Source organism: Lepidochelys olivacea, assembly GCF_965140295.1.
Source record: "Lepidochelys olivacea isolate rLepOli2 genome assembly, chromosome: 17".
Classification (NCBI taxonomy): domain Eukaryota; kingdom Metazoa; phylum Chordata; order Testudines; family Cheloniidae; genus Lepidochelys; species Lepidochelys olivacea.
The window spans coordinates 2,006,793-2,032,205 of record NC_140427.1 but is presented as its reverse complement, the minus strand read 5'-3'; the positions used below and the strand labels follow the sequence as shown (position 1 = coordinate 2,032,205).

General features: G+C 63.8%; 1 protein-coding gene across 4 annotated transcripts in view; it reads left to right on the top strand.

The window, feature by feature from the left end:
* MYO18A (myosin XVIIIA) overlaps positions 1-25,413 on the top strand; it is a 130,743-nt gene that overhangs the window by 88,087 nt on the left and 17,243 nt on the right. For all 4 annotated transcript variants that reach the window (XM_084650838.1, XM_084650837.1, XM_084650836.1 and 1 more), the window contains 20 exons: positions 2,740-2,849; positions 4,454-4,519; positions 7,197-7,325; positions 8,153-8,296; positions 9,698-9,787; positions 9,999-10,118; positions 10,669-10,780; positions 11,133-11,260; positions 11,839-11,993; positions 14,238-14,361; positions 14,466-14,666; positions 15,863-15,973; positions 17,432-17,536; positions 18,343-18,489; positions 18,891-19,004; positions 19,524-19,640; positions 20,072-20,155; positions 20,803-20,940; positions 23,664-23,849; positions 24,413-24,552. In XM_084650838.1, the coding sequence (XP_084506964.1) occupies positions 2,740-2,849; positions 4,454-4,519; positions 7,197-7,325; positions 8,153-8,296; positions 9,698-9,787; positions 9,999-10,118; positions 10,669-10,780; positions 11,133-11,260; positions 11,839-11,993; positions 14,238-14,361; positions 14,466-14,666; positions 15,863-15,973; positions 17,432-17,536; positions 18,343-18,489; positions 18,891-19,004; positions 19,524-19,640; positions 20,072-20,155; positions 20,803-20,940; positions 23,664-23,849; positions 24,413-24,552 (2,521 nt within the window). The remainder of the gene's footprint in view (positions 1-2,739; positions 2,850-4,453; positions 4,520-7,196; positions 7,326-8,152; positions 8,297-9,697; positions 9,788-9,998; positions 10,119-10,668; positions 10,781-11,132; positions 11,261-11,838; positions 11,994-14,237; positions 14,362-14,465; positions 14,667-15,862; positions 15,974-17,431; positions 17,537-18,342; positions 18,490-18,890; positions 19,005-19,523; positions 19,641-20,071; positions 20,156-20,802; positions 20,941-23,663; positions 23,850-24,412; positions 24,553-25,413) is intronic.

Below are 25,413 nucleotides of genomic sequence, written 5' to 3'. Positions count from 1 at the left end.
TGGCTCCTGGAGAACAAGCTCCCTTCTTATCTCTGGAGAAGCAGATCATGCTCCCGGTTCTGGGCTCTGAGCTGGCCCTCTGTCACGGAGTCCCCGGGTGATGCTCTGGAACTGCTCCCTACGAAGCCAGGCAGGACTCTGGGGAAGTCTCCTTTCTGTGAGCAGACTGTCTGCAGGACACACAGCTCACATGGCTTCCACCTTCCTGGGTCTGGCCTCAGAGCATTCAGCATCCTCTGCCCCTCCGTGCGCTTCCCACAGCCAGTCCGCCCAGGCGGGGTCTTGGGGAAGCCAGAGGGTCCTGCCCCCCAGCTTTGCAATCAGACCTGACTCTCAGCCAGCCAGTAAAACAGAGGTTTATTAGACGACAGGAACATGGTCTAACAGAGCTTGTAGGTGCAGAGAACGGGACCCCTCAGCTGGGTCCATTTTGGGGGGCAGTGAGCCAGACAACCACATCTGCCCTTCACTCCATGTCCCAGCCAGCCCCAAACGAAAACTCTCTCCAGCCCCTCCTCCTCTGGGCTTTGTCCCTTTCCCCAGACCAGGAGGTCACCGGATTCCTTTGTTCTCCAACCCTTTAGCTCTCACCTTGCAGGGGGGAAGGGCCCAGGCCATCCGTTGCCAGGAAACAGGGTGTCGGCCATTCTCTGTGTCCAGACCCCTGCACACACCTGCCCTCTAGGGCTCTGCAAGGATCATACACCCTTACCCCACCACCTAGAGACTTAAGAACTGCCTAGGGGAAACTGAGGCATCCCCACACTATTCAGAGGAAACATTAAGAACAGTCCCGCGTCGTCACACCCTCGTCAGCCGGGCGGCTGTGACCTCCCACGAGAGCAACCTTCCGGGAGAACAGCCCACCGGCCCTGTGCCGCAGACAGGCCTGGGGGGCTGAGCCTCGCTCCCGGAGAGCTTGGGATACAGACCAGTGCCTGCTTCTGCCTCCCAAACCAAACAACCCTGCGGGAGAGCTCGAGAGAGCTCTGGGCCGTGTGGGAGGCGCTCTGAGGTCCCGGTGCTGGGCCCTCTAGGCGGGATTGAGTGGTCAGCAGAGGAGAGCGTGTGAGCCAGTGCTGCTCCCCCGGCTGTTCCTGCTCTGTGGGGAGACGCCTTCACTCTCCAGGGCTCTCAGCCCCTTTCCCTGATTGAGAAACGGGACACAGCTGGTTGTGCTGACTGCAGGTGGGCTGCTCCCTGCTCGGCAGGGGAGAGAATGAGATGCCCTCCATTTATCAGTATGGACATCCTGCCCTGGAGCCGGTGTTTATTATTTCAAAACCAGATCACTGCTCTGAACCAAAATCAATGTGGCTCGCACAGCCCGGGATCGATTGCCCACGGCCGCCTGGGCTGGGATAGGCTCAGCCCCCATCCATAGCACCGATGATGAACTAAGAAGTGAAGCATCAACTCTGCTATCTTTGCATATAAATGTAATTGCAGTCCAGGTACAGTCCACAGCAGGGTCTGTTCATAAGATCCCCAGTCACTTGATTCAGTTACACATGCTCGCCTCAGCCCTGTCCCCAAGTCAGGCGTTCGGCTGGCTTCTCTCCGGAGCTGGCAGAAAGCCAGGCCAACGTTGCCAAGCAAGGGCCACGTAAAAGCACCTTTGAGAAACAGCCAGGCTCTGTTTCTGGCAGCTGTTGGGGGGTAGCATGGTTGGATGGTGCACTGCCCCTGCCGAGAGCTTGGGCGTGGACGCCTTCACCGGCATGCTGTCCGAGGTGCCAGTGCTCTCTACAGGGGTAACGCCCTGGGTGCCAAGCCAGCCCTCCCGCAGCTCTGCCGCTAGGCTGGGCTCTGTCCGTGACTCAGGAGACAGGGGCCTCCCACCCCAGGGCCGGCCCTGCCTCGCCTTGCGGGATTTGCACGAGCTGATGGAGACGCTGCGTCTCCAGGTGCTCACCTGCCCTCTCGCCCCAGGACTGCAATGGGGCCCCTCACCCTCCGCAATGGCAAGGAATTGCCTGAGCGGCTCTGTCTGAAACAGCTGCTGGGCCCCCCTCCAGAGGTGGCTGCACTTCAGTGGCTGTGTGTGGTTTCGCTCTCCGTTCCCCTCCCTTCCGCAGGGAATGAGCCCTTTGGGCCACATCACGCCTGCTGCCTATGCCTGGCGCCCTCCAGGCTGGGCTCTTCCCTGGCACTGGGGGTGCGGCAGAGTGCTCCCAGCACCCGCTGCAGCCGTGTGGCTGGGCCTTGGCTGGCGGGAGCTTGACTGCAGCAGAGGGCTGGGTGAGAGGTGCAGCTTGGAGAGGCAGTGTGTGGATGTCCTGGGTGGCTGGCCCTGCGCACTGGGCATGGGTGGATGCAAGTGTCAGGGAGGTCTCTGCGTCTCCAGCGTCCTGCGCACGATGCTGCCAGACAGTCCCTGCACTCCGAGGCCTGGGGGGGGGGCAATCCCAGAGCCTCTGGAGGGCGAGGCCACGCAATAGGTAGGCAGGCAGGCTCTTCCCCGGGGCTTTATAGCCCAGCTGGGTCCCCACCGTGCTTTGTGGCAGCGGGGCATGGGAACTGCTTCCCCTACCCCCTTCTGCTCCACCTTCAGGGGCTCCAGGTGGGGCTGTTCACCCTCCTGGCCTGGTGCTGGGTGAGGCAGCTGCACCTGGTGCTGGCCTGAAAGCAGCCCTGTGCACACCACCGCCACCCAGCTCCTTCCTGCAGGCTCCTGAGTCTCTGCCCTCCCGCGCCAGAGGCCAAGACACATGCCCGCTCTCCTGTGCTCTACCCCAGGTTACCCGGATCACATGGTCTTCTCGGAGTTCCGGCGGCGCTTTGACGTTCTGGCCCCTCACCTGACCAAGAAACACGGGCGGAATTACATCGTCACGGACGAGAAACGGGTGCGTGTTGGAGCCGGGCAGGCCACGAGAGCTGCCCCTGTATGTCGCGTGATGGCGGTGCCCAGATCATGGTGCCAGGGGCTGCACGTACACTGGTAGTGCCTGCCCTGAAGAGCTCGGGACGGGGAATGGAGACTGAGATTGGCAGTGACTTGCCCAAAGGCAGAGCTGGGCATAGAGCTCAGCTCTCCTGAGTGCCAGGCCAGTGCTCTCGGCCCAGGCCACGCTGCCCCTGGAAGAGGCCGTGCTAGAGAATGGTGAGAGGAGTGCCCGCGGAGCCTAGTGTAGCCAAGGCTCTGGATACTGGCCCCTTCCCTTCAGCTGAGAAAGGGAGCCTGCTGCAGCTGACCCTCCTCTTTTGAAGACCGTCTGCGCCTGGCGCGTGCCCCTGCTCCTCTGTTCCCGGCAGGTGTCGTGTCGTGGCTCCCCAAAGCCCCACTCCCACGGCCCCTGTGCTAGGTGCTGGATGGGGACGTGGGAAGTGCCGGAGCCCCACAAGGCGTTGTCAGTGGGAGAGTCTGTGTACAGTGCTGCAGTCGAGGCTGGAGAGGGACAGGTCATGCAGCGAGTGGTGTGGCCTGGGGGCTTATAGGGGTGGGTGGCAGATTCCAGAGGTTCCCGCTGCTGAGAGACCAGGCAGGGGCTTTGCTGTGGCTGGGAGCACAGTGCGTTTCACAGAGTGGGGAGCTGGCTCTTCCGCACTGGGCATTTGTGCTGGTCGAGCTCTGCAGCGGAGAGGACTGATCCCACGTGCTGGGTTTTGCTGAGGGCTCCCGTTGGCCTGAGCCTAGCCCTGCAGCTGGCAAAGACCTTCTGTGCTCGCAGTGGGGTCTAGCTGGCGGCATTGCTAACGCCCGGCCGTGTGAAGGCTCTAGCCTGTGATGGGAATGCAGGACGAAGCCGCATGAAGCACCTGGTCTGGACCCCAGTGAGGGCCGTGTTTTCTGGTTCACCACTAAGCACTGGAAGAGTGTTGAACACACCTGGCGGCCTGCCAGGACTGTGTAGGCAGGTCACGGAAGGGGGGACCGGCACATCCCAGTGGGACAGGCAGGTGGCCCCTCTCCAGCCCTTGCCTACCATCTAGTGTGTCCCATGGCCAGGCTGGCTGGCAGCTGGGCACTGGCTGCGTGGGCAGCGGAGAAGCTGAGCTATGCACTGAGTGCAGTGTGGGAAGGGAGCCGGGAGGCCAGGCAGCTCCAGGAGACAAAGGCTCCCTTGGCTAGCCGTGACCTCCTCTTCCTTCCCCTAGAGGGCATGTGGGACCTGGGGCGGGGACGCGCTCGCTGCACCTCGGAGCTGGCAGCACGTGCCTGCCTGGGGAGCGATGGGGAGCAAGCAGCTCTCCCTGGAGACAGTTTGTGTGGCTGGGAGTGCAAGAGGGAGTCCCCTGAGTGCAGAGGGCACGTGCCCTGCTGCAGGGGATAGGGGCATGTCAGCACTCTGCTGCCCACTGGGTTCGGTGCCCCTTTGCTCTCAGCGGGGCTCGCTAGCAGTGCGGAACTCCAGCTCAGCTGGGAAGTGTTTGTCGTGTCTGTGAGTACAGCCGTGCATTCCTGCCACACCTCCCTGCAGCTGAGTCCCCCCCCGCCTTTTTCCTGCAGGCTGTGGAGGAACTCCTGGAATCGCTGGACCTCGAGAAGAGCAGTTACCACATGGGCCTGAGCCGGGTAAGCCTCCCAGCGTTCCTGCTGTTCCCAGCCAGCCGCTCGGGGGCCCGTCCCAAGCTCTGCGCAGCCCCTCGCCCTAGCGGGCTGGCAGGCTCGGCACCCCAGTGCTGCCCCTCGGGGAGGTGAAGCCAGTCACAAACGCGCTGTATGGGGCACCTCTTGGTGCCCACACCATGCTCGCTGGGGTCCCTGGCCATGGTGCGTGCTGGGGGATCGCAGCAGAGCAGGGCCAGGCTGACAGCACATTCCCAGCTGACTGGGCCGAGTCCCCGTGGGCGCACTGCTCCCTCTGCAGAGCCTCGCCTGGGCAGGCCAGCTCACTGCCCCACTGCACCTCCTCCTGGCCACTCAGCCCAGGCTGCTTCCCAGAACCTCATGTGGCAACGGGGCCGTTGTGCACCTTGCTGGGGACAGAGGCTGCAGCCATGAGGCGTCCGTGTCTCTCACCCATGTCCCATTGGTGGTTCCCAGCATAGGGCTGGGATTGTGGGGAGGGCTGCTTGGCACTGCTTGTCCACACCCCCCACACACTCTGGAAGTGGCACCAGGGGAGCATGAGTTGGGTTGCAGTGTATTGAGAGCAGCAGAGGATCTCTGCTTGGCCCTGGGGGCGTGGGGTGCTGCTCGCTGGTGCCCCCAGCTCTGAGTGGCTGAGCATTGGGATGGGGGGGGCCATGAAGCAGCCATCTGGCCCCAGAGCCAAGTTATGCAAGATCTCAGGCCCCAGTGTTCACAGCGGCAGCTCAAACAACTGCGAGCCCCCCTGCAGCATAGCTTCCTGCTCCCTGCCCTGCCCAAGCTGCTACTCTGAGTCCTTGGTACTCGGAGGCCTGGGCCCTGCTCCCCAGACCCATAAGGTCAGTGCCGCCCTGACCACGGACCACCCCGGCAGGCGGGGGGAGCAGGGGATTCTTGGGTACAAGCTCTGCCTGCCTTCCCCTTTGCTCTGGGCCCAGCCTGGGGCAGACGAAGCCCTATGGGAGCGTGGCCTGTCTGCAGTGGGTCAGGCAGGCTGAGCTGTACAGCGTGGGAAGGGGGCCAGGAGGCCAGGCAGCTTCAGGAGACAAAGGCTCTTTCCGGGTGTCGGGTTTGCGGGCCAGGCTAGGATTCCCCACACTGGATGCTGGGACAGGAGGGGCTGTGTCTGCACGTCCCGCCCGCAGAATTCCAGTGGGCTGAAGGAATAAAAACTGGGCGAGCTCTGCCCGGCCCCAGTGCCCACCCAGGCCCCCACTACCACCAGCCAGTAGCACCACAGGGGCAGCCTTGCCAGGGATGGGGCCATTGAGCCAGCGGCCGCGGTGTCTCTCCCCTGCTCAGGAGCAGGGGACGCTGGAGGGCCGAGTGCCAGGACCACCTACTATTGAGGCCTGCTCCATGGCACTGACTGCAAGGGGCGACTGGCACGTCACGCTGCGGGGGGCCTCCGTCCGGGATTGGCACCTCTCCCTGGGCTGGCCAGGCACAGCAGCCCTGAAGGGCCAGCTCGTCTCCTGGCAGAGGCCAGACCGCTCTGTGCCACATGGCTCATGTGAGAAGACAGCCGGGGCCTCGGAGAGCATGGGGGTGGAAGTGAACGTGTCATGTTCTCCCAGCCCAGCACCAGGGACCCCCCACCCTGGATCTGCACACGGGGCATCGCAGCCATTGCTGTCGGACAGATGCGTTCACTCTGCAGTGACTCCTCTGGCTTATTGTTACCTAGGGGTGTCTGGGGCCGGAGCCGGGGCCCCCCAGAGTAAGGCGGTGGTGGGAGACGCTGCGCTGGAGCGAGGGCAGAGGCGAGCCGACTGCACCGCCTCTGGCCCAGCCTGGTAGACCAGCCTTCTGCGCGGCCCCTGGGGCGGGTTATCGCCCCATCTGCTCCCCAGCCGTCCGTCTCCCCAGCCGTCTGTCCGTCCATCCCCCAGTCAGTCTGCTCCCTAGCCGTCCGTCCCCCCCTTCTGTCTGGTCCAAAGCACACAGGTCCCAATCAGGCTCCAGTTGTGGCATTTGCACCCACCTTGTGTAAGGGTTGTGTCAGTTAGTCACAGCTCATCTCCAGGGTGCGGCCCCAGCAGGAGAGGGGCTGGGGTGGTCTGGCTGCACATTGTGCCCCGGCACGGTGGGCAATGCTGTAGCCCAGGGCAGTGGCAGAGGCTGCCTGAAGGCAGCAAGCTGGCATGGGAGCTGTTCTGTCCGTGAGGCCAGCCAAGTGGGTGTGAGACTATTTGGGGTCACTCCTATACCTCTGTCTCCCGGCCCCCTGCTTGGCTCCGGCAGTGGGGGCAGCTCAGAGCAGTCTGGTCTCGGGGAGGCAAGCCTGCGGGAGCAGCGTTGCACAGAGCTGCCGTTGCTTGGGGAGCTCCAGGCAAGGAGAGGCAGAGATGCTGGGGGGTCGGAGGGAGCTGCCTGTCTCCAGTGCAGCCTCTGGCTTCGTGCCAGGCTGTCACCGTGGCGGCTCTGCCTGGTGCTGCCAGCTGCACGGATCCCCTCTGACCAACAGTGCAGGGTGCGGCCGCGCTCCGGCCCCCCACCCACACACCGGCCCCTCTGTGCACGAGTGGGCCAGGCTGGCTCGCAGAGTGGGCGATGCCGGGTGCCTGTGAGGATGGGGGCATTGAGCTTTCTGCAGTGTCCGGGGCGAGGCCCCCGTCTGCCCCCCGGGGGTCTGCTCACCTGCTCTCCTCCCCCGCAGGCGTTTTTCCGGGCAGGGACCCTGGCCAAGCTTGAGGAGCAGCGAGACGAGCAAACGAGCAAGAACATTGCACTCTTCCAGGCTGCGTGCAGGGGCTTCCTGGCACGCCAGCACTTCAAGAAGAGAAAGGTATTCAGCAGGGCAGCCCCCCTGCCGCGCCCGCCCCCGGTCCCCTTCCCGTTTACATACCACCCCGGCAGCTGCATGACTTCACCTAAAATGGGCAGCTCTGCCTCGAGCGCCGCCCCCTCCGAGCTGGGCTTCCCCTGGGGGGGTCCTGCCTGCCTGCGTCCTGCAGGGCACCCAGCACGGAGGAGACGGAGCCGCTCCTGCTCTCCCCGGCTTTCCGGTGAGGTCCCAGCGTGCCGGCAGCCGCCCCCTCTTGAGGAGCTGGGCAGGAGGGCTGCGTGGGGGCTGGGGAGTGGGAGGTATCTCCCGCTGGCTTCTGTGCACTCCAGGCTGCAGCCTGCCTCGTCTTGTTGCTGGAGCCAGGGAGCCAATGTTATGGGTACATAGGCACTGCCTGCAAGCTGGCACTCCCTGCACACAAGGGGGCTGTGAGCGGCTCGCGGGGCAGGGGCTCTTCCATTAAGATAAGTAGCTGTGTCAGCTCTTACTTGTGTTGTTGAAGAGTCCATAAAGCAGAGCTTGTGCGGGTGTCGGCAGGATTAGCGCTGATGGCTGCGTGGGAGCTTGGATTCATCCAGCAGTAAAGAAACCAGGTGCAGTTGTTCTAGGGAGGGTGATAGGAGCGGCTATGCAGGCAGACGGGGGCTCTGCTCCACCAGGCCCCTGGCAGGCAATGCCTCCCCACTGGCCCAGGTCTCCATGTTCTCCACATGGGATTGCCTCTTGGCAAAGCCAGGCGCTGGGCTCCCCCGGGTGGAGTCACTCAGTGCAGGGAAGGCAGCTCTGGTCCAGGGTGGAGCTGCCCTGACCCTGGCTGCTTTCCCCAGATCCAGGAGCTGGCTATCCGCTGTGTGCAGAAGAACATCAAGAAGAACAAGGGGGTGAAGGACTGGCCCTGGTGGAAGCTCTTCACCACCGTGCGGCCCCTCGTCGAGGTGCAGCTGACAGAGGAGCAGATCCGGGGCAAAGACGTGCGTAGGATCTCAGCCGCAGCCGCTCCGGGGACGGGAGTCGCTCCAGGCTGTCTGAAGGGGAGTGCAAATGGGAAACTGGCCTTGCCCCCTCCTCAGGAGGGTTTTCCAGCCGGCTCATGGCAGTGCTGCTGCTGGGCTGGGAAGCATGCAGGGAACCCCCTCCACAAATGGACTTTGGGGCGAGTTCCCGCCTGCTCTGGGGGTCACACAGGGCTCAGACTGGGTCACCTTCTGTCCTGGGCTCTGCACGGCAATGTGAGGAGCCATGGTACGCGTGCACACTCAGGGGGAGGCGTGCAAGGACGGGGTGCCGGGCATCTCTCACCCAGCCTGATTCCAGTGAAGGAGCAAATACCTGGCTAATTTCTGGATCGGCTTGTCGATAGCATTGCAAGAGGCTGTGTTCGCATGGGCCCGATTGCCAGGCGTGGCGAATGGAGCTAAAGCTCTGTGCCGAGAGGCTGCTGCACTGTGTGGGGGCGGCTGGCAGCCTGGCCCTTCCCCTCTGCTGGAGAACTGCGGCTCAGTGCCTGGGAAGGAAACCTCCCCTGGCAGCCATCGAAGGGCAGGAGGCTAACCTAGTGTGTGCCAGGCTGTCATCTGCCTCCTCCTTGCCCTCCCCGACTGCCCCCAGCCCTGGGCCTGGCTGGCGGCGCTGCCGGCCGAGCCAGAGCCCCCTGCGCTGGGGTGCCCCTGGCCTCAGTGGCAGAAGGGATGGGCGACGTCTACGTGGGTGTGTGATGCTGACCGGGCGGCCTGAGCCTCCCGCAGCCCGTTCGGGTTACTGGCATCAAGGGGTCAGTCCACCGGTAGCCGAGAGCCCTTCTCGCCTGTCTCTGGCTGCGGCTGGAGCGTGGCGGAGCTGCTGGGCCCAGCCGTGCCGCTCCCTCTGCCTCAGATCAGCCTCCTGCACGGGGAGGTGGGGGGTGCCCCTTTGCCATCTGCAGGCCGCTGGGCTGGGCCGGGCCGGGCCGGGATCAGCTCCTGGGACCCTCCCATGGGCCCGTTAGGTGCTGAGCCCGGAGCCCTTCCCAGCTGCGGCCTTGTCACCTTGGCTGCATGCTGGATTCTGCGAGGTGGCAGTGGAGGAGAGCGGGGAGACGTGGGGTGGGGGGAAGATGCACTCCAGAGATGGGTTTGAAAGTGACATCCTGTCGTAGACTAGGCTGCGGGAAAGGCCATGCAGAGTGCTCAGCACAGAGAGCCCCAGCCCCCTGCATGCCCCTCCCAGCCCTGCTGGCGTGGGGGGCCAGCAGCACTGTGGGGCTGAGACCCCCAAACTGGCATCAGTTACTAACAGCTCAGTTCCTGCTGCCTGGAGGGGCCCTGCTGCCCCAGCCCTGGGCTCCCCCAGCCCTGGTCTGGTGATGCCCCCCCTCATTGCCGTCTTTGTTCCAGGAGGAGATCCAGCAGTTGAAGGGCAAGCTCGAGAAGGTGGAGAAAGAGCGCAGCGAGCTGCGGCTAGGCAGCGACCGGCTGGAGAGCAGGGTATGTCAGGCTGGGCATGTGGGCACGGTGCCAGCTGCCTTCCCAGGCTTGCTGTGTGGTCTGGCGGGTACAGGGGAGAGGGGTGGGTCCCTTTCCTGGTCCCTGTGGAGGCCCCATTGCCAGGCCCCGCCTTGCTGCGATCCCTGGGCACTGCCCCTTCCCCCCCGCCCCGGCCATGGCGCCCGCTCAGCCTCGCACTGCGGATCCCCAGGTGGCAGAGCTCACGGCCGAGCTGACGGACGAGCGGCACACGGGGGAGTCGGCCTCCCAGCTGCTGGATGCGGAGACGGCCGAGCGGCTGCGGGCGGAGAAGGAGATGAAGGATCTGCAGGTGAGGGGGGCTGGCTGCCGGCGCACTCCACCGTTGCCTGTGAGCTCTGCTCCGAGAGCAGCCTCCTTTCGCAGGGGCTGTGGGAGCCTGGAGCAGGACACCCAGCCGCACACCGGCAATGGGTCCTGCTCCCCCCAGGTCTGGCAATGCCCCCTATGCCTACACACCAGCCACCTCTTCCCCCAGCCCTGGGCTCCCCGCCCCCAGGTCTGGCAATGCCCCCTATGCCTACACACCAGCCACCTCTTCCCCCAGCCCTGGGCTCCCCGCTCCCCCCCCCCCACCAGGTCTGGCAATGCCCCCTATGCCTACACACCAGCCACCTCTTCCCCCAGCCCTGGGCTCCCCGCCCCCCCCCCCGCAGGTCTGGCAATGCCCCCTGTCCTACCCACAAACGCCCAGCTCCCCCACCAGGTCCGGTGATGCCCCCTGTGCCTATGCAGAAACTCCTGCTCTGCCCCTCGACGCCAACCTGGGCCTTGTTCCCCCAGGGGCCGGGTGCCCCATTCTGCCCCTTGGCACCAACCTGGGCCTTGTTTCCCCCTCCCAGGCCAAGTACGAGGTGCTGAAGAAGCAGATGGATTCCATGGAAATGGAGGTGATGGAGGCGCGGCTCATCCGGGCGGCCGAGCTCAATGGGGAGCTCGACGATGATGACTCAGGTGCTGGCCTGCCCCAGGCAGCCCCCCAAAACCCCCCTCACTCCCTGCCCTCTGCTCCTCCTCCATCTCCACACACGGGGGCACATCACCCGTCTCACTCTGTGCCCTGGGCAGGTGACTTGCCCGATCCATGCCTCTGTTTCCCCACCTACATACAGGGCATCGTGGTTACTGATCAGTGGGGTCACCCCCTGCTCCCGGGGCATGTGGGGGGCTCTCACCATCCGCCTTCAGCACATATGGCAGCAGCGAGACCCCCGCTTCCCCTGGCCTGTTCCATGCACTCCGCAAGCCCAGTCTGGGGTCTGCTCAGGAGAGATCCTCAGCCTGGGGCTCTGGTTCCCTCCCGCAGGCGGCGAGTGGCGGCTGAAGTACGAGCGAGCCGTCCGCGAGCTGGATTTCACCAAGAAGCGCGTACAGCAGGAGTTTGAGGACAAGCTGGAGCTGGAGCAGCAGAGCAAGAGGCAGCAGGAGAGAAGAGTAAGTGAGGCCGGCCCTGTCGGGGGACCCCCCCCGCACGCGTACCGGTGACCCCCCCGTCCCGTGTGCACCGGTGCCGTCTCCTCCCCCCCAGCGCCAGTGACCCCCCCCCACATACATACACATAGGCACGGGTGACCCCCACCGGGGACTGACGCCAGGCGCCCGGTTATTTAGCCTCCCGGCGGCCGACGTGGCGGCGTGTGCTGCCCTTACTGTTAACGCAGGGTGCGCGTCTTGCTGAGCCGGCGGTTCCCAGCAGGCCCTGCCCTGTGTGAGCCGAGGGGCGCCTGTCGTCTCCACGTGCTGTGCGGCCCGGGGCCCTGGCAGGCTGGCAGTGGGGGTGCCCGGGCCGCATGCCGCAGAGCGTCTCCTTCGCGGGGTCCTCGGAACTCAGCCTCTCTGCACCCGCACTGCTGGCTCCGTGAAGCCCCGTGCAGCTGTCTGCTCCCCTCCCAAACCCGGGAAGGGCTCACCCCAAGGGCTCTGTGGCTGAGTTGGGAGGTGGAGCGGAGGCGATGGGATGCCCGGCCCCCCCTGGCAGAGCCCTAAGCCGTGCCTGTTGCTCCCACCCGCAGCTGGCGGATCTTCAGGCTGACCAGGAGGAGTGCCAGCGAGCCCTGCACCAGCTGAAGAAGAAATGTCAGCGCCTGACGGCAGAGCTGCAGGACACCAAGCTGCACCTGGAGGGGCACCAGGGGCGCAGCCACGAGCTGGAAAAGAAGCAGCGAAGGTGAGGAGCGTGCTGGGCACTCCTCCCTGCCACGGCGTCCCCGGGCAATGCTCCGGGACTGCTCCCCACGGAGCAAGGCAGGACTCTGGGGCAGTCGCCTTCCGGTGAGCAGCCTGTCTGCAGGACACACAGCTCCCCTGGCTTCCCCCTTCCTGGGTCTGACCTCGGAGCATTCAGCATCCTCTGCCCCTCCATGCGCTTCCCCCAGCCAGTCCCCCCAGGCGGGGTCCTGGGGGAGCCAGAGGGTCCTGCCCCACGACTCCGCAGTCAGACGGGACTCTCAGCCAGCCAGCAAAACAGAGGTTTATTAGACGACAGGAACGTGGTCTAACACAGAGCTTGTAGGTGCAGAGAACAAGACCCCTCAGCCGGGTCCATTTTGGGGCCAGTGAGTCAGACAACCACGTCTGCACTTCACTCCATGTCCCAGCCAGCCCCAAACTGAAACTCCCTCCAGCCCCTCCTCCTCTGGGCTTTGTCCCTTTCCCAGGCCAGGAGGTCACCGGATTCTTTTATTCTCCAACCCTTTAGCTCTCACCTTGCAGGGGGAAGGGCCCAGGCCATCAGTTGTCAGGAAACAGGGTGTCAGCCATTCTCTGTGTCCAGACCCCTGCACACACCTGCCCTCTAGGGCTCCGCAGTGATTATACACCCTTACCCCACCCCCTAGAGACTTAAGAACTGCCTAGGGGAAACTGAGGCACCCTCACACTATTCAGAGGAAATATTAAGAACAGTCCCACTTCATCACACTTCCTCTCCTGAGGACTCCCACCCTGGGCCCAGCTGGAGAGCACACTGCCGGGGCTGGTTGAATGTGCCATGCTGCCAGGCCAGTCCCACTCCCGGCCGGGCCAGCCTCGGAGGCAGAGCCAGCAGGTGGGCGTGAGGAAGCCCAGTGGCCTCTGGCGAGAGAGCCCCGGGTTCAGTTCCTGGCTCAGCCATGGACTCGCCTTGTGTCTTTGGAGTGACCTTTTCTGAAGGGCCTGAGGGACTTAGGAGCCTAGGTCCGTTTTCACCCTTGGGCTCCTGCGGGAACGTCTACCGGGGAGCTGGGGGCGCTTCCCAGTCTGAGCGGCCATACCCACGCTAGCTCCGATGGAACGAGTGCACTCCAGGCGGCCAGGTGGGCTCACCACCCCGGGCACATCCCCGGGCGGCCACACCGCTGGATCAGAGCTAGCGTGCGTATGTCTGCCCAAGCGGGGAATCACCTGCAGCTCTAGTGTAGACGTACCCTGAGTCCCTGCGCCGCTTCTGAAACAGTTCCCCTAACAGTACTGCAGAGATGGGGGCCCAGCAATGAGAAACCAGTAATCTTCTGTCTTCTCCCAGCGCCATGCCTCCTCTAGCCAGTCAGAGCAGGAGCTGTGCCCAGGGAGCGATGTGCCCACTGCCTCGGCTCCCCTGCCCCACTGGGGATCTGCTGCCTGGGGTGGCCAGGATCAGCACCTGGACGTAGTGGGAGGGCAGTTAGAGAGAGCGTTGCCATGTCGGGGGGCGGGGCTGCCGCCCCGAGTATGTGCCTGCCAGAGACGCTAGGCGCACGCTCAGCAGTAACCCCTCCTGCTGCTCGCCCAGAGGTAGCGCGGGGTCATCTTCTCGAGCTGGGAATCACTCCCAGAGCACACGCACCCTGCAGAGGCATTTCCCTCCTTTCCTGGACCCATGCATCAAGCCAGGCTCCTGTCCTGCTCCACGGGGCATCCGCTGTCCCCCAGGGCTCTCCTGGCTGTCTGGCGGGGGCCAGCTCCTTGCACAGCTCCAGGAATCTGCGTTGCCGGCGGGCTAGGCAGTGACAGGACAGAGCTGAGCAGGAAGGAGGGCTGGGGCGGGAAGTGACGCTGCACCTGCCTCCCACGCTGAGCAGCCTCAGGGTGTCCTGGCTCTGTCCTGGCTGCATTAGCACCATGGCCTTTTTCCCGGAGGAAGGTGCTTAGCTACTTGTGTCCTGGTGCTCCCCAGGGCTTCAGTGCCGGCCGGGAATCTCCTGGGGGGTCCCGGCTGGGGGGTGGGGAAAGATGCATGCCCTTTTGGGCAGGAGCCAGGTACACCACCTCAACAGGGGCTACAGCCCCTGCCGGTCTCGGCTTCGTCCCGCCCGGATGCTGCCTCGGGCAGTGACTGGGCAGACAGCAGCATCATGGCAGAGCGCAGGGGGAGGGCGCTCCGGCACGGAGTGGGTTTGGTGCCTGAGCTGAGCTGGCGTGCGGACAGCTGACGGCCTGGCCGTGGGTGTCTCAGGTTTGACAGCGAGCTCGCTCAGGCTCACGAAGAAGCCCAGCGAGAGAAGCTGCTGCGGGAGAAGCTGAGTCGGGAGAAGGACATGCTCATCACAGAGGTCTTCGGCCTCAAGCAGCAGCTGCAGGTGAGCAGAATGGCCAGCCCATTCCCCTGCCCCTCGCTGGCAGGGCTGCGGCCGGGCGGCTCGGTGAGGCCGGCTCAGCAGGCGCTCCCTGCTCTCTCTTCCAGGACAGAGACTCCGACATCATGAGCTTCACCCAGAAGGTGGAAGCCCTGGAGGCCGAGCTCCAAGACGTCTCCTCCCAGGAGTCCAAGGATGAGGCCTCCCTGGCCAAGGTGAAGAAGCAGCTGCGGGACCTAGAGGCGAAGGTCAAGGACCAGGAGGAGGAGCTGGATGAGCAGGCCGGGACCATCCAGCTGCTGGAGCAGGTGCGGAGGGGGCAGGGCCTGGAGCGAGATGCCTGGCTGAGACCTCGGGGGGTGTGGGGGTGCAGGGTGATCGACTGGATTCGATCCTGCCTCGATGCAGGGATCAGAGTGCGGCTCCCACCCCGAGCAGGCGGCAGGCGTCCCAGGCTGGCAGGCTGAGCCTGGGCTGGTTTCTGGGTGTGCCGGTTTCATGTGGGTTTGTCGTGCTGGCTGCCTCCCGCTCAGGGCTCACATGGCTCTGGCCGGCCGGCTTGCTAGGTAACCCTGCATTCAGTGTGGGTGGGGCGCTCCCTCTCTGCTGCGGCAACCCCCTCCAGGGGACTAGAGCATGGGGCGACCAGCTGGTGTGTGGGGCCAGGCCTGCCCTGGGGGCTCGGAGAGACAGTAACGCTGCCTCCCATCACGGAGCAGTGGCCTGCAAGGACCGCCGAGATGCTGGCTGGCAGAGCAGCAGCGTGGGCATTGGACTGGTGGCACTGTGAGCGTCATCGCTGTGAAAAGCCCCAGCAATGGGCAGGGAGCGGGGGGCCCTGTCTCTGGCGCTGAGCCCCGGCAATGGGCAGGGAGCGGGGGGCCCCTGTCTCTAGCACCGAGCCCTAGCAATGGGCAGGGAGTGGGGGGCCCTGTCTCTTGCGCTGAGCCCCGGCAATGGGCAGGGAGCGGGGGGCCCCCGTCTCTAGCACAGAGCCCTAGCAATGGGCAGGGAGCAGGGGGCCTCCTGTCTCTGGCACCGAGCACCAGCGATCGGCAGGGAGCGGGGGGTCCTCCCGTCTCTGGTGCCAAGCACCGGCGATCGGCAGGGAGTGTTTGTCACTTCGGCTCCCCAACACAAGGGTGCCCCTGTCCCTGCGCTCCCTGGCAGCTCTTAGCCGGGGTAACACAGGACCTCTCCCTGGGTGCAGGCCAATTGCTCTATGCCGTGCTGGCCGAGGGGGCGTCTATGTTACCGGGGCAGACAGCTTCTGTCTAGTGTGCAGGGCAGTGGAGACTGAGGGTTACAGGTCCGACAGGCCTTGGGCTGGCCCTATCCGTGTGCTGCCCCTGAGGGCTAGTGGCCATGCTCTGGCCCACACTCGCTCTGCGTGGCTGCATTCAGGCTCAGCGGGATGGAAGTGATCAGCAGAGGGCCGCTCTGCCAGGAGTGGCGTGGCCAGGCCCCTGGCGTCGGGCTGACCAGGGCTGCTTTCCGCCCGCAGGCCAAGCTGCGTCTGGAGATGGAGATGGAGCGCCTGCGGCAGACCCACTCCAAGGAGGTGGAGAGCCGCGACGAGGAGGTGGAGGAGATCAGGCAGTCGTGCCAGAAGAAGGTAGGGCCAGAGCGTCGCTCTGCCCTCACTGCTGGGCAGGGGCACGAGGGTGTTTGGCCAGTGGAGAGACAGCTGCCTCCCTGCTGCCTGCCACCCACGTACCTCAGGCCTGCTGTGCCTGGCAGAGGGCCCCTGTCCCAGGTACAGCGGCCCTGGTGCCTGCCGGGCTGGCCTGTGTTCTCTGTCAGATGGAGTGGGGGCCAGCCCCCTTGGTACACACAGGGTGTGGGGCGCACACAGCCCCCGGCTGCTCGTGACCTGGTGCTGAATGCTGCCATGAGAAAACACTGGGCACCGACTGCCAGGCAGTGTCAGGGGCTGCACCAAGCGGCGTAGGGCTCAGCAAGGCAGGGGTGCAGTGCTCCTTGCTCGGAGGAGCTGCCATGTCTGGTCGTGATCTCCCTGCCATACTAGGCTGGGGGCCGGGCGAGCCAGTTCATCCTGGCCATGCTGTTGTCAGCTGGGACGCAGTGCGAACCGCTCGGCGGGGGGCTTGCTGCTCTCTGAGACACTGGGCTAGAGGGGTGCGGGTGGGGCAGGATGCTGAGTGCCCAGCTGCTGTCCATGGCATAGGGCACAGCCGGGGCACCAGCTTCTGGAGCAGCCACCTGCAGGGTATGGGTAGGGTCTCAGGAGAGTGGGGGTGGGCTGAGTTTGGAGAGAAGCGTGGGCTCTTTTCTAGAGATGAATCCCCTCTCTCCTGTTCCACTCCCCATGATATCCCTGGCCTGCTGCATCGTGTCCCCCCCCAGGCCCCGAAGACCCAGTGCTGTGGGCCTGGCAGTAGGGCCCTGTGATGTGATTGGCGGGTTGTGTTACTCTGGCTCCCCACGCAGATCTTAGCTGGCAGCTTGCTCGGCCCTGGCCTGATGAGTTTAACCAGTCGCTCTCCTGGCCTGACAAGTTTAACCAGTCGCTCTCCCCGTCTGCTCACTCTGCCTGCATTAGCTGGGTCAGGCAGTGCACTGCTCCTCTCAAATCATGGCACAGGGACCCGGGGCGGTCTGGAGCCAGCATCTCCCCACTTCCCCAGAAGGCTGGGGATGGGGTAACCCCGGTGCCCCTCAATCTGGATTTGTAGCCCCCACTGTGCCAGTCCTAGGGTCTCTCTTGCGCAGGGACAGTCAGTATCACCAAATTGCCTCATGGATCATGTCTGCAGGAGCTAAGAGACGGGGTTGGGGGCCTAACTGGGACTGGGACCCAGGGTCGTCGAGTGGCCCCCCAGCCGGGAGGTGACTGGCTAGTGCAGGTTAGGGTCCTTCCTGTGCTCGCTGCCCTGCCCCCGTCCCGTGCACTGCTCGCCCAGCCCTGCCTGTCCCTCCCCAGCCTGCTTGCCCGGCCCCCCGTCCTGCTAACCCAGCCCCGCACGTCCAGCACACTGCTCTCCCAGCCACACTGGCCCGAGCGTGCCTCATGGAAACCCTCTTGCTCTTGTGTCTGGGGTGCCGGGCGCAGCTGAAGCAGATGGAAGTGCAGCTGGAGGAGGAGTACGAGGATAAGCAGAAGGTGCTGAGAGAGAAACGGGAGCTGGAGAGCAAGCTGTCTGCGGCTAGTGACCAGGTACCGCCCGGGCAAGAGACCCCGGCTGGGGGGTGCAGCGTGGAGCTGGGTCTCCCAGGGGTTAATGGCCAGGACTGAACCCAGGTAGATCTGAAAGTCTTTCCTCCCGGGGGCACTGCTGGAAGGAGGAGGTTTGGCCCGGGTTGAAGCCAGCATGGCAGAGTGGGGCGTGGGCACCCCTGGCTGGCTAGTTCCTAAACCACAGCGGGCCCCGCTGCCCCTGCCCCAGGAGCACTCCTCTGGCCTGCCGCTGTCTGGGGTGGAGCGGGCTCTGGGGACCAGACTGGTCCTTGGCCAGGAGGTCCGAGACTGAGGTTGGCCGCAGCGAGCAGCTGCCTCCGCGGAGGGAGCATGCGCCCGATGGTGCAGGGCGAAGGGCCGTGCTAGAGCGGAGCAGAGGGAGTGCGGCGTCCACTCTGTGCCCGGGGGTCACTGTCCCCTGCAGGAGCTGAGCCCTGGCACTGGGGGTTCTGCCCATCGCGGGTGTGCCCGGGGGTCACTGTCCCCTGCAGGAGCTGAGCCCTGGCGCTGGGGGTTCTGCCCATCGCGGGTGTGCCCGGGGGTCACTGTCCCCTGCAGGAGCTGAGCCCTGGCGCTGGGGGTTCTGCCCATCGCGGGTGTGCCCGGGGGTCACTGTCCCCTGCAGGAGCTGAGCCCTGGTGCTGGGGGTTCTGCCCATCGCGGGTGTGGTGCTCAGGTTCTAGAGGGAGCCAGTGCCCATTGCTGAGGGGGTGGGGGACTGCTCTGGGATGGAGAGTGTAGGGCGGGCGTGCCCTCAAGCCCCTGCATGGCCTCCCCATGCCCAGGTGAGCCAGCGGGATTTTGAGACGGAGAAGCGTCTGCGCAAGGATCTGAAGAGAACCAAGGCGCTGCTGGCGGATGCCCAGATCATGCTGGATCACCTGAAAAACAACGCGCCCAGTAAGAGGGAGATCGCTCAGCTCAGAAATCAGGTGTGCACTGCCTGCCGGGACCGTGCGTGCTCTGTGCCTGGCCCGGCCTTGTCCTCCGTGTCTCCCGAGGGGGGTTCTCAGCCCTCGTCACTCACTGATCTGAGCTAGGGAGAGCTGGGGGAGGTCAGGACTGGCCCTTGTGGGGGGTTCCTGTGCTCTGGGCTGCCATCCCCCCTCTTCCCTGCTCCCCACGGCATGTGCTGGCCGTGCCTGCCACTCCTGAAGTGGCTCCTTGGCGACACCAGTGCTGCTGCCTCCTGGACAAGCAAGGCTACCGCGGCCGCCATTCCCTGCTCCTCCCAACAGAAACCCCTGGGGCTGCCCCCAGGCTGCTGCGTGCGTCGCCCATGCCGTGACCCGTGCCCGGTGCTGACAGTCCCCGTGTCGGGCTCTCTCTGCAGCTGGAGGAGTCTGAATTCACCTGCGCAGCGGCAGTCAAGGCCCGCAAGTCCATGGAGGTGGAAATTGAGGATCTTCACCTGCAGATCGACGACATCTCCAAAGCCAAGGCAGCCGTGAGTGCCTGAGCCAGTTCCCTGCCCGTGCGGCTCCGCTCCCCCGTGGCCTGCGATGAGCCGGTTCCCTGCCCAGCAGGCTTGTTCAGGCTGCTCCGAGCCCCATGGATCATGGCCAACGTAGAGCCTTATGGTTATGGCAGGCAAAGGGGGCCTGGCCCTGCCCTCGGGCCCCAGCTTCCTGTGGGCATGAGCATCTCGAGCTAATTCCTCCGAGCTCTCATCATCAATCTTGCTTGCGCAGGGGAAAGACCCCGAGCCCACCCCTGAGAGCCAGTCCGTCCCTGGCCTGCGTCCAGCCCAGGCTTGGCGGTCTGGTGCGCTGGAAGGTCCATTATTGTCCTGGGCTCTGGCCTCCCCAGGCAGAACCGGGCTGGAGCCCAGCTACGGCAGGATGGAGGGGCACAGAGGTGCCTGCTGCTGGTGCCGGGTGGGTGGGGGGAGCCTTGGGGGCAGTGGTTGGGGGGCAGCAGTGTACATGGGACTAGCCAGCCTCACCTCTCCCCTGTCTCCCCCCAGCTGGAGGAGCAGCTGAGCCGGCTGCAGCGGGAAAAGAACGAGGTGCAGAGCCGCCTGGAGGAGGACCAGGAGGACATGAACGAACTGATGAAGAAGCACAAAGCATCAGTGGCCCAGGTGATGTCACCTGTGCCCAGCTCTACCAGTCCTGTGTGCTGCTGGCGCACCCCCCCACGGCACCCTGAGCATGCCCCCCAGCCCAGCCCCTGGGCGCCCCGTCCACACCATGCTAGCCCAGCCTGGCACCACAGACACTCGTAGGCGCCTCTCTGTGGAGGCTGGAAGTGAGGTGAGCCGCTAGGTGTCTTCACCCCGCTCTGTAGTCTCAGCTGAGCTCTGGCCATCCCTGGCATCCCAGCTGGAGAGCAGGCCTGGCACCCAAAGGGCACTGCTGGATTCCCCTGCTGTGAGCCTGCCCGGGGGCTGTCCCGGAGGCTGGCAAGTCCCACTGCCTGCCCTAGGGGCGCTGCGCCCGTGGCCCTGGGGCTGGCAGAGGGCAGCTGGCCTGGCTCTGGATTCTGATCAGCCCAGACACTCTCTGCCCACAGGCCTCCCGGGATCTGGCCCAGATAAACGACCTCCAGTCCCAGCTGGAAGACGCCAATAAAGAGAAGCAGGAGCTGCAGGAGAAGGTAGCAGGGTGGTCCTGGGTCATCATTGTGCTGGGGGGGAGCACACCCAGAGTATGGCCTTTGGGTTTGGGAGGGGCTGGGCCCCTGCGCTGCAATCTGGGATGCGAGCAACATGAGTCCAGCCGTTGGCGGAGACCCGTGTGCCGCTCCAGGTCCGCAGCCAGGCTGGTTTAGCCTGATCCTCTCTGTGACGGCCAAACAGGGGAAATCGCTGGCCCCTAGCTGCCCACGCTACATGTGTGAGTCTGGAGAGCCTGGCAGACCCCAGCAGCAAGCGTGGGGACAGCCACCTTGCCTGCAGAGAGCCCCTACCTCCCTCGGCAATGGCCCCAGCCTGGCTCCCCAGCAGGGTAGCGCTGCCCAAAGGCCCCAGCACCTGCCGCTCTCCCAGGGAAGAGGCCGTTTGGGCAAACAGGCGCATGGCCTGCAGTGCCTGCCCCCGCCCCCGTCACCAGGGGGCTGGAGAGAAGGGAGCACCCGGCTGCTGAGGGTGCTGGTTCAAGGCACTGCACTGACCCCAAGGGGCTGGGTCTGTCTGCAGCTGAGCCGGATGTGCTGGCCCGCCTGGCTCTTCTCCCGAACCAGGATGGGGCCAAGCCTTGGTTTTCTTTTGGTGTGACCTGAGCTGCTGCCTGTCCTGTCCCCAGCTACAAGGGCTGCAGAGCCAGCTGGAGTTCCTCGAGCAGTCCATGGTGGACAAGTCTCTAGTCAGCCGGCAGGAAGCCAAGATCCGGGAGCTGGAGACGCGGTTAGAGTTCGAGAGGACCCAAGTCAAACGCCTGGAGGTATCACAGAATCATAAAATATCAGGGTTGGAAGGGACCTTGGGAGGTCATCTAGTCCAACCCACTGCTCAAAGCGGGACCAATCCCCAAATAAATCATCCCAACCAGGGCTTTGTCGAGCCTGACCTTAAAAACCTCTCAGGAAGGAGATTCCACCACCTCCCTAGATAACGCATTCCAGTGCTTCACCACCCTCCTAGTGAAAAAGTTTTTCCTAATATCCAACCTAAACCTCCCCCACTGCAACTTGAGACCATTACTCCTTGTCCTGTCCTCTTCTACCACTGAGAATAGTTTAGAACCATCCTCTCTGGAACCCCCTTTCAGGTAGTTGAAAGCAGCCATCAAATCCCCCCTCATTCTTCTCTTCTGCAGACTAAACAATCCCAGTTCTCTCAGCCTCTCCTCATAAGTCATGTGCCCCAGCCCCCTAATCATTTTTGTTGCCCTCCGCTGGACGTTTTCCAATTTTTCCACATCCTTGTAGTGTGGGGCCCAAAACTGGACACAGTACTCCAGATGAGGCCCTCACCAATGTCGAATAGAGGGGAATGATCATGTCCCTCAATCTGCTGGCAATGCCCCTACTTATACAGCCCAAAATGCCGTTAGCCTTCTTGGCAACAAGGGCACACTGTTGACTCTCATCCAGCTTCTCATCCACTATAACCCCTAGGTCCTTTTCTGCAGAACTGCTGCCGAGCCATTTGGTCCCTCGTCTGTAGCGGTGCATGGGATTCTTCCGTCCTAAGTACAGGACTCTGCACTTGTCCTTGTTGAACCTCATCAGATTTCTTTTGGCCCAATCCTCTAATTTGTCTAGGTCCCTCTGTATCCTATCCCTACTCTCCAGCGTATCTACCTCTCCTCCCAGTTTAGTGTCATCTGCAAACTTGCTGAGGGTGCAGTCCACACCATCCTCCAGATCATTTGTGAAGATATTGAACAAAACCGGCCCCAGGACCGATCCTGGGGCACTCCACTTGATACCGGCTGCCAACTGGACATGGAGCCATTGATCACCACCCATTGAGCCCGACAATCTAGCCAGCTTTCTGTCCACCTTATCGTCCATTCATCCAGCCCATACTTCTTTAATGTAGGGAGCTCCAGATGGCGCCCTGGCCCCGCAGGTCGCGCTGTTGGGGGAGGAGGGGAGCCGGAGCTCCTCTGAGCCAACTCCACTGCTGGCCCCGCATGGTGGGGAGCAGGGCAGCCCCATCAGTGCAGCGGGCTCGTCAACGAGCATGTCTGCCAGTGGCCCCTGGCCTGGCCTGCACGCTGGCTGAGAGCTCCCTGGGCATCTGGTGATCTGAGCGCCACCCCTCGTTTCCAGCCCAGCACAGCTGGGCACGAGCTCCAGTGGAGGACTGTTCATCAAGGGAGGTTGGCAGCTGCTGCTCCAGTCATTCTGTGGGACTGGCTGTGAGTGGGGCCAGGCAGGGGAGCCCACAGCGGCCTCTCGGCTAGTCTGTGCCAGCGCTGTGCGAAGGCTGGACCGAAGGGCGCCCCTGTCCCAGAGCAGATGCTGTGGGTTTGGGCAGGGTTGATGGTGCCACTGGGGGAGACTGAGGGCTCCTGGTGCAGCGTTAACGCCGCCTGGAGTGGCCCGTGCAGAGCTCTGGACTGGGGACACTGGCTAGGCAGCTCTCCGGGCCTTCCGCTGCCCACGGCCTGTTACCTGGACCGGGCTTGATTCTTCCTGTGTCAGCATCCTGCTGCGCCCTGTCCCCTGACGCCCCCAGCTCCACGCCTGCCTGGGCCGGTTATCCGCGGGCACTGATAACAATCATTGGCAGTCCAGCTGGTGCGTGGCAAAGTGCTGCTCTTGACTTAGTGAAATTATAGACTCTGCTGCTCCCGCTCAGCGCAGCCTGCTTTATATTCTGCGTTCGCAGCCCCTCTCTGCCGTGAGAGGCGAGGCGCTCAGCTCTCCCTCTCCGTATTGCCCTTCCCCTCTTGCTGGCGGGGCCATAAATATGCAGCGGATGGCTCAGCTGCCGGGAAGGATTGAGTCTATTTTTTCTCGGCGTTACAGGCTGTAATTACTTCACACAAAGTTAAATCTATTTTTCCAATTCGCCAAAGCCCCGCAATTGTTCTGCCCCCTCCCTCGCCCAGGGGAAGCAGCTCCTCCATTCTCCCCCCGCCCCAGCCCCTCATGTAAATGCATGGCGCTGGGTTCGTTTGTTCCATTAGCGTTCAGTGGGAAGCGACGGGGCGGCGCTCGCTCCTGAGCCGGGCTGGGTAATTGCCGTTCTCTGCTGCGATTATTCTTGACGAGTGAATATTGATTCTGTCAGGGCTGCCGTCTCCCCATCGCCTCCTGCGGCTGGGCGGGGAGGGAAGGGGGGTATGGGAGGGGGCCAGCATGGGGACTCAGCGGCCCTGCTCTGGGCAGGGCATCCAGGAGCCCCTGTGGCTTGGCAGGGCCTTGATGACTGGCTCACACCCCGTGGGGCTGGCTGTTGAGGTGGCCTGGCCCTGGAAGGCCCGAATCATAGAATATCAGGGTTGGAAGGGACCTCAGGAGGTCATCTAGTCCAACCCCCTGCGCAAAGCAGGACCAATCCCCAATTTAAATGTCCCTGCTGATCTCGAGGGGCGCCAGGACTCCTGGGTTCTATTCCCCACCCTTGCTCTGCGTGACCCTAGCCACCTCCACTGCCCTGTCTGGGGATTGGGGTAACTGTGACCTGCCTGACTGTGCCCTGCGCCCCCAGAGCCTGGCCAGCCGCCTGAAGGAAAACATGGAGAAGCTGACGGAGGAGCGGGACCAGCGTGCAGCCGCCGAGAACCGGGAGAAGGAGCAGAACAAGCGGCTGCAGCGCCAGCTACGGGACACCAAGGAGGAGATGGGCGAGCTGGCCAAGAAGGAAGCTGAGGCCAGCCGCAAGAAGCATGAGCTGGTGAGGAAGCCTGGTCAGAGGGCGAGGCGGGGCAGCCAGCCCCCCCCCCACCCCGCTGAACTGTTAGCTGATGTGATGGTGCCCTCGACTAGCTATGGGGAGCGCTGCCCCCAGCGTGCCCAGGGGTGGGAGCAGGGACCAGCCGGGGTGCCCACATCGGGGTCGAATGTGCAGCCTTAAATATATGGGTCATGCCACTGATCCCCAAACGTCGCTATGAAACTAGGCTGGTTAGCGTAGGTCCTACCCATAAACAGAGCCTGGCAGGGGAAACGGGGAGCTGGGCATCTTGAGAATAGCCCTTTAAAAATGGGAGCTGGGCTAAATCCACCCCGGTGTAACTGCCTCGGGGAGGAGAGGGGGCAAATCTGCTCTGGTGTAACTGCCCTGTGACATGCTGGGCACAGCCCTGGTCCCTCCCTGCCTGATGGACGGGACTGGGTGCTATGCTCCAGCTGTGGCCACCCCAGCCCCTCTGTGGGGTGACAGTTCCAGGCTGGCACTGGCTGCCTCTCTGTGGCATGGGGCTGCAGCCAATGCTCACTGGGTTCACTCTCCCCAAGGAAATGGACCTGGAGAGCCTGGAGGCCGCCAACCAAAGCCTGCAGTCGGACCTGAAGCTGGCGTTCAAGCGGATTGGGGACCTGCAGGCTGCCATCGAGGACGAGATGGAGAGCGATGACAACGAGGACCTCATCAACAGGTGGGAGCCGCACGGTTACCTACCGGAGACCCCCGCTACCCTCACCCGCCAGGGCCCGGGAAACTCCCAGTCCTGCTCATTCCTTCCCAATAGACTGGGCAGGGCTGCCCCATGGCGAAGCTGGTGGGGTCCCCCATGGACATGCTGCAGTCAGCCACACACACCCTCCCCACCCTCCCACCCCGGATAGCGGCTGCTTGGGTGTGGGGCTGATTCCTTGCAGCAATTCAGGCAGGTCGGATCTTATCTTCCCCCTGCTCCAGTTCAGGCTCTTCCTTCCCACTTCCCCTCGCCATAAAACGGGAGAGCAGCTTCTGTTTCCCAGAGACTTGGAAATTTATGGGACGAGCCAGTGTGTTCCTGGGGAGTCCCTGCTTTCTGGCCGTGACAAAAGCTGCCTTAATTCCGGCCCGGCCTGCCTTGGCCTCACATTGCCGCTTGCAAAGCAAGCACTTGTTTATGGTGTTGGGTGCGACTGCACCTTCCGAGAGTGGCTGGGAGGTGGGGTGGGCTAGTGGATAGAGCACTAGACTGGGACTCTGCCAGTGGCCTGCTGGGGAACTCTGCACAAGTCATTTCACCTCCATGCCTCAGTTTCCCCACCTGTTAAATGGGTGTAATGACACTGACCTTGGGAAAGAGCGTAGAGAGCTGGGGCTGGAAAATGCTCTCTGAGCTAGGTGTTATGATGGGGCACGCCTGCACCCCCCCCCTCCAGCAGGGGGAGCAGCTGATTGCTGCCTGCTGCACCACAAACATGGGCGATGTCAGAGTACAGCCACCCCAGGAACCGGCATCAGAAAGCATCGCTAGCAACTCCAGGGCCACCCCAGGAACCGGCTGGGGCACCGGGCTGGGGCT